Source organism: Fukomys damarensis, unplaced genomic scaffold (genome assembly GCF_012274545.1).
Source record: "Fukomys damarensis isolate Sample0158 unplaced genomic scaffold, DMR_v1.0_HiC HiC_scaffold_7, whole genome shotgun sequence".
Classification (NCBI taxonomy): domain Eukaryota; kingdom Metazoa; phylum Chordata; class Mammalia; order Rodentia; family Bathyergidae; genus Fukomys; species Fukomys damarensis.
The window spans coordinates 18,444,989-18,451,881 of NW_022900919.1; the positions used below are offsets into that span (position 1 = coordinate 18,444,989).

At 53.4% G+C, this 6,893-nt stretch overlaps 1 protein-coding gene across 1 annotated transcript in view; it reads left to right on the plus strand.

Moving 5' to 3' along the window:
• Aen (apoptosis enhancing nuclease) overlaps window positions 1–6,292 on the plus strand; it is a 6,695-nt gene extending 403 nt beyond the window's left edge. The window contains exons 2-4 of the mRNA XM_010621042.3: window positions 2,270–2,858; window positions 3,566–3,766; window positions 4,186–6,292. Coding sequence (XP_010619344.1) covers window positions 2,334–2,858; window positions 3,566–3,766; window positions 4,186–4,422 — 963 coding nt within the window. The 5' untranslated portion in view covers window positions 2,270–2,333 and the 3' untranslated portion in view covers window positions 4,423–6,292. The remainder of the gene's footprint in view (window positions 1–2,269; window positions 2,859–3,565; window positions 3,767–4,185) is intronic.
• Window positions 6,293–6,893: the final 601 nt, after the last annotated feature.

The following is a 6,893-nucleotide window of genomic DNA, read 5'->3' on the forward strand; positions in this document are numbered from 1 at the left end:
TCGGCCATGCTGTCCGAGCGCTGCTTACGCTTTTTTCTCCTGTGAACTTTTTAGAAACACAGAAGGTCTTACTGAGCCAGTTTCTCCCAGATCTGGGCCATTTTGGGTGGGGTCTCCGGTAGAGACCATGATTCTCCTAAGCGAGGTGGTGCCTGTACTCCCAGCACTCTTGGATGCTGAGGCAGGAGTTATCGAAAATCCGAGCCCAGCCTGGGCAACTCAGCCATTTGGAGAGAGCCATGTTTTTTTGTTTTTTGTTTATTTATTTATTTATTTTTAGGGTTGAGGATGTATGTAGATCAGCGCGAAGGCCCTGAGTTTAATCTCCAGTATGGGGGTGGGGATTCCAAGGTCCTCTCCCCAAGGAAGTTCATACAATGTGGAGAATCTTGCCTTTTGACAAACGCAGTGCTTCTCGGACTTAGCTGCTCTATACCCTAAGTCTAGTCTAAGCCACGCTTGTCTAATCCCACACCAGAAAGAAATCTGGTGATTCTGACTGTGGTTCCTCCAGGTTTTAGCTTTATGGACTTTGCCACTAAGGCCCTATTCTTGGACGAAGGACACTTAAAGGTCTTCTGTGCGAATCCCCAGAGACCGGGTGGTCTGGAAAGAGATCTGTATCTGTCCTTACTGAAAGGGCTGTGTGCTTTGAGCCAGCTCCATCTGGGGCTGGAGGGCGAGGCACCCTCCGGTCACTTTGGTTCTGACCAGTCAGGGAGACCAGGCCAGTGGAAGACGCCTGTCTCTTTAAACACCAGGCCGCCAAGTTCTTTTCTCGTGGAATCTAATTTTGGCTTCCTTCGGACCTTGTATTGGGCAGAAAAGCCATCCACCCTGTGACCCACAGCCCCTCTCCGAGAAAAGCCTGCACCTCAAGCCAGTTTTTAGCAGGGCCAGCTTTGGCTTCTTAGCTTTGATTTTCTCCCATTGCCCAGCTAAAGCAAATCACGTTCTGAATTTGTCACTTCTAACAGGTGGTTGTTGATGACAGTGAAACGTCTTCTTTAAAGGGAGGAGGCCCAGGGTGTATGAGTCAGGATGGGTCACCAGCCTCACCATGGCCCTCAGTGCCAGGAGGCGTCATGGTGGGTGCTGGCGTCAGCAAACCTGTGCTCTGGCTCACTTCCTGAACCTTCCCATCTCTACTGCTACTGCCCAGGTTCTTATCCAGTCCACACTTGTTCCTGGTGGGCAATTGTGATGAGTTCACTCTCCCCTAAAATCCTTTGTTGGCTCTCCGTCCTTCAGTTGTCACTCCTCAGCCTCCACTTTTCTCCTTGCTCCCTAACCCTGTGCCTTTCGAACTCTGCTGCCTGCAGTGATGCACTTTGGCTCCTGCACTTTGGGCTTGCAGCTTCTCTTTTCTCAAAACCATTTCCTTTCTGGACTGCCCGGTGGACCAGCCTAACTAGACCCTGGCAAAGGGTCCCCTCCGTCTCTGGGCCTCCCTCATCCAGTGTTTCTCTCTGTCCTGTGTCCCTCCCCTTTGTCCCTTGCTGTAGTCCGGATCATGCACTTGCACCTTTCCCACCTCTTCCCTCTCCCCACCCAGCCCAGAGTTCCCGAGGCCACAGTGAGCTTCATCCCCGTGGTCCTCACAGTCTAGCTAGTAGCAGGCCCAGCTTGGTCCCTCCACACACTTTTCAAGAGGCCCTGCCTTCCCTAGACTGTTAGCTATGGACTTGGAAGGGTGTGATAATTCTCTGGTGGTTCTGTCAGGGAACAGATAGCACTCTGGATCAGAGACACGACTCCGACATTTCAGCGACCTCCCTAGGGGCACCCACTAGCTACATGCCCAACCCCCCTCTTTTTTGTACCTGGCATCAAGGGTATCAGGAGGTGTCAGCACTGAACTAAATCCACCCCTCCCAGCCCTTTTTAAATTTTATTTTGAGACAGGGTTTCTCTAAATGCTTTGCTAAATTGCCCAGGCTAGGCTCAAACTTGCAATCCCCCTACCTCAGCCTCCCAGAGTGCTGGGATTACAGGTGAGCAGCACGACGCCCTGGAGATTCTGGGTCCTTATGAGTCTTTTTCTTTGCTAATTGGGCAGAGTCCTTAATCTTTATAACTCAGTTTCTTTGCTGAGGAATGAGTAATTGGGGAGCTGGGGTGACGGCGTGATTCCAAGACGGTTTAGCGGTGTGAGTGCTGTTGCTGGTGAGGCAGGTCTGTGTGCCGTCAAGAGCTGTGAGCTCCAGTACCGAGGGGTGAGCTTTCCACTTCCTCACGTATCCCCTCTGCCCCTCTGTTCTCCCTGTAGGCTGCTACCCCGAGGAGAGACCACCTCCCTGGCGTCCCTTGCTGCGGGCTGTGGACTGACTGGCATGGTACACGGGGAAGGCCCTGGGTCTCCCCAGCGCCTGTCCAACACCAGCCCGAATGCCAAGGATGTGCTCCGGAGAAGGCACAAGAGGAGGACCCGACAGTGCCTGCGCTTCATGGCCCGGAAGGCCTTGCTGCAGGAGCAGGGGCTGCTGAACATGACGCCAGAGCCAGGCTCCTCACCATCGGAGGCACCGCCAGGCTCCGAAGCTGCCCGTGGTGGGAGGCAGCATCCCAGGGCTGGATCTGGCGGTGGCGGCCGGAGCAGCAGAAGGCCAGCCCCCAGGAAAGCTTCGGGACCCTCGCCCAGCAAGTGTGTGGCTATTGACTGTGAGATGGTGGGCACGGGCCCCCGAGGGTGTGTGAGCGAGCTGGCCCGCTGCTCCGTGGTGAGTTATCATGGTGACGTCCTCTATGACAAGTACATCCGGCCCGAGAGGCCCATCGTTGACTTCCGCACGCGCTGGAGCGGCATCACGCGGCAGCACATGCACACGGCCACCCCCTTCCAGGTGGCCCAGAAAGAGGTGAGGGCAGGGTCGGGGTCCGTCCAGGGTTGGGTAGTACAGCCTTGAGGCTGAGTATAAGTCGTACCCCACTGGGCGAGGGAGACCTGCAGAGAGTCACCTACCTGCTCCAACAACAGGGTCCTCCATGCTTGGTGTGTGCTCAGAGGGTGTGGTGGATGTTACTTTTAACTTTTTAAACTTACTCCAGTAAAAAAAGATTGCTAGTAATCCTTCTTGAAATATTCCTTCTCTCTTTGAACACACTTATCCATCGTTCTTACCACTCTCCAAAACAGTTCTAGATGTCCTGTCATGTTTTGTTTTGTTTTTGGTACCAGGTACCGGGGATTAAACTCGGATCCTTGCACTTGTGAGGCAGGAAGTGGAACCACTGAGCCAAATCCCTGGCTGTGTGTGTGTGTGTGTGTGTGTGTGTGTGTGTGTGTGTGTGTGTAGCAGCCTCGATGTCCTGAATTGATTCAGAATGGTGACGGTAATTGTAGCTCAGTGGCAGACCCCTCACCTAGCATACATGAGGCCCTAGGTTGAATCCCTAGCATGGAAAAAGAAAAAAGCAACAAAAAGGGCCTGGACTGAAAAGTGGGGCAGCAAGCTTGACTGTGGAGCCCACGATCTGCCGCTGCTGCTCCCACAGAGGGTCTGGGCTCCTCTGTGTCACTGCAGGCCTCACTGGGCTCTTTCTCCCTGTTGTTCTCCGCCCGCAGATCCTTAAGCTCCTGAAAGGCAAGGTTGTGGTGGGGCACGCGCTGCACAATGACTTCCAGGCCCTCAAGTACATCCACCCCCGGAGCCAGACCCGAGACACCACATGTGTCCCGAGCCTGCTCGGCCAGCCTGGCCTCCACACCCGAGCCCGAGTCTCCCTGAAGGACCTGGCCCTGCAGCTGCTGCACAAGAGGATCCAGGTAAATGGCACTGGAGCAAAGCCACATGGCCCCAAGTCCCAGGGTGAAGATGAGGCTGCGGGCTGTCCCTTCCTCCTCCTGGTCACCTTGAATAGCGAGTGGCTCTTCCACTTGTCCAGGCCCCTTCCTCTGTGTGTGCTGGGTATCTGTCACCTTTCAGGCCAGTCTCTTGGGTGTATCCCCAAGCTGATTTCTGTTCTGCACCCCTGGAGTTTGCTCTCGTGTCTCCTAGAAGCAGATGTGAAGCCCTCAGTTAGGGCTAGGGACCCTGCTCCTCCCCTGCTTCTTGTTCACTGTCATCAGATCTTCATCCTCTGAAGCAGGAGGTTTTTACTGTGTCTTATGGTTAGAAGTAGGGTCTGAAGCTAGGAGCCCTGTGGCCTGTCCCGCCAGGCAGTGATGTTGGCTCTCGTCTGCAGGTGGGCCAACATGGGCACTCATCCGTGGAAGATGCTGCCACCGCCATGGAGCTCTACCGGCTGGTGGAGGACAGGTGGGAGCAGGAGGTGGCCAGCAGCCTGTGGTCGCACCCTGAGGATAGGGAACCGGACAGTAGCACTGACGTGGAACACTACATGGAGGACCAGTACTGGCCTGAAGATCTGGCCCCCAGTGCCAGGATAGGAACAGGGGAGGTGCAGGACGGAAGGAAGTGAGAGGGAGGAGGATTGAGGAGGAAGCCTGGGCCAGGGGGCACTGGACGGTACATCTGGGAGGAACAGGGCAGGCAGGACGTCCCTGGTGCCCAGGGTCAGAGCTGCTGGCACCATCTGTGTGTCCTCTGTGCACACTATGCCCACAGTGCAGCCCTCTCCAAGGGTTGTTGGCATTTCAGTCTTCTGACTCCTGTGGCTTTATTAATGGCATTTTATAGAATCAACTTGGCAGGTGGCAGGAGTCCGGGAAGTGACAGTGTTCCCTCCAGGCTCTCCACACAGCATCCAGGGTGGTTAGTGTCCTGGAGCTCCCTTGCCTCAGTTTGGTGACAGGGTGGAGTTCTGTTCTTGTCACCTACCTCTTCCTCCAAGGTCTTCCTAAAGTGGAAGAGAAGCCCTCATTTGTCCCCTTTCTTTGTGCTAAAACTGAGTACAGCTGCCATAGGAACCTCGTCCCCTGCAGGGCCTGTTCCCACCCTGCTAGGCTGGACAGGGGAGCAGCCCATGCCTCCCCAGGGGAGCAGGCCCCTTCCCAAGCATGGCCTCAGAAGTCCTTGGGTACAGTGCAAGGAGCAGGGCAGGCAGAGAAGCCCTGATTGGGAACTGACATTTATTGTGACCCAAATCAGGGAGTCCCATGCCCACCCAGCGTGAGGCTCTCCTATGCCAAAGCCTGGAAGACCACACAGTTGCTTGGGTGGCCCCAGCAGAGCTGACCCCAGCTTCTTAAAAGAGACCGGGGCCACCATCTCCAGAATCAGAATGTCTGCTGCCATGGCAGGTGTACAGCTCATGTCCCTGCACCTTTGTGGTGCTACCTTAACTCCGACTGATGGCTACTGTGACCACTGTGGTTTAGATTCATTTCTGAAAATGCTGTTTCCCAAGGAGCAGTTTTGGGGTACTGATCACACAAGCCTCTGAGTCCCATCTTTCTGACACTTGGCAGATAAGCCAAGCCAGCCTGTGACTTCCCCCAGCTGTTTCCCCATGTGTTAAGGGGCACAGCCTCCCACATAGGGTGGGGAGGAGGCTAAAGGCCAGGTTCCCAAACAGTGCCGGCTTGTCCTTTATGAACGAGCTGCTGGCCCTTGAGAACAATGCCTGCACGCTGACCTTGTGGTGGGGAACAGCACACAGGCCCAGGCCAGCATGGACGCAGTGCAGAAGTTCAGGGTTACTTTCAGGTGTGGTCTGTGGCTCTGCGATGCCACTTGTCAGTGTCAGGCACCGAGGGACATTACCACACCCATAATACATGCTGTCAACTGAATCTCCCATCCCAGGGCGGGCTGTGGGGTCACTGGCTCCTCCCTGTCAGCAGAGCAGGGGCCTGGCTTAGTTGACCACTGCCAGCTTGGCTCAGCCCTTCTGTGTGGCTGCTGACGGCAGATTGGCAGCCAAGCAGTACCTTGCTCGGTTTGTGGGTCGGAGGCAGATGGCGATATTACTGTCATCAGTGGGAAAAGTGTTGAAAATCACTTTGTTGTAAAACCATTTGTTCTGGAATAAAGCTCAACTGGGAGAGCAGGTGATGTGGCCCTTTGCATGAATCGTCTGTCTGCCTTGTTGGGGCACTGGGCTTTGCTGAGTGCTTTGGCCTTAAGCATCTTTTAAGATGGGGAGATGAGAAAAAAGTAACATACAGAATTAAATAATTTTTAATTTTACAATTACCCTATTATAAAGCACAGATTTATTTAATTTCTCCCCAAAACTATGTACTCACTCTAAAACTTTTTAATTGTGATATATAAAATTTACCAACTCAACCATTTTTAAGTGTCCCATTTTGTGTTAAGTATATCTGCTTTGTTTTGTTTTGTTTTTGAGACAGTGTCTCACTATATAGTTGAGACTGACCTGGAACTCACTATGCAGCCCAGGCTGGTCTCGAACTCACAGGGATCCTCCTGCCTCAGCCTCCTGAGTGCTGGGATTACAGGCGTGCACCACCACATGCGGCTCATCCACTTTGTTGTAAAACAGATTTCCAGAACACTTTCATTTTGCAAAACCCAAACATGATCTGACAAGCTCAAAACACTGTGGTGTATGCTTGACTAGTGTAGTTAGAGACAGTGGAGCTGAGGGAGTCACTCCTCTATTTAATTCTAAGCAGCACCCTATGGTTATCCCGCTTCCCTTGTCCCAGAGGGGTAGAAAGTAACAAAACCCAGATCTCTGATGCTCTAGGTAAGAACACAAGCATATTGGATCTCCTAGGCTGACCTGAAGTATAATCAAGATCAGAATGAATTCTGGGACAGTGCAGGTTCAGAGCCCCTCAGATGACAGCACCCTGTCAGTCCTGTCAGGACCCATAAGGGGGGGCACCTAAGCTGTGGTGCATGTCCTTTAAATCACAAAAACCTGAGATTTTTGTTACTCTTGCTGCTTTTGTGTGCTTTGACCGGTATGCAGTGCTTTTCTGTCTGGTGGCACAGACTTGCCCTGAGCACAACTTCCTG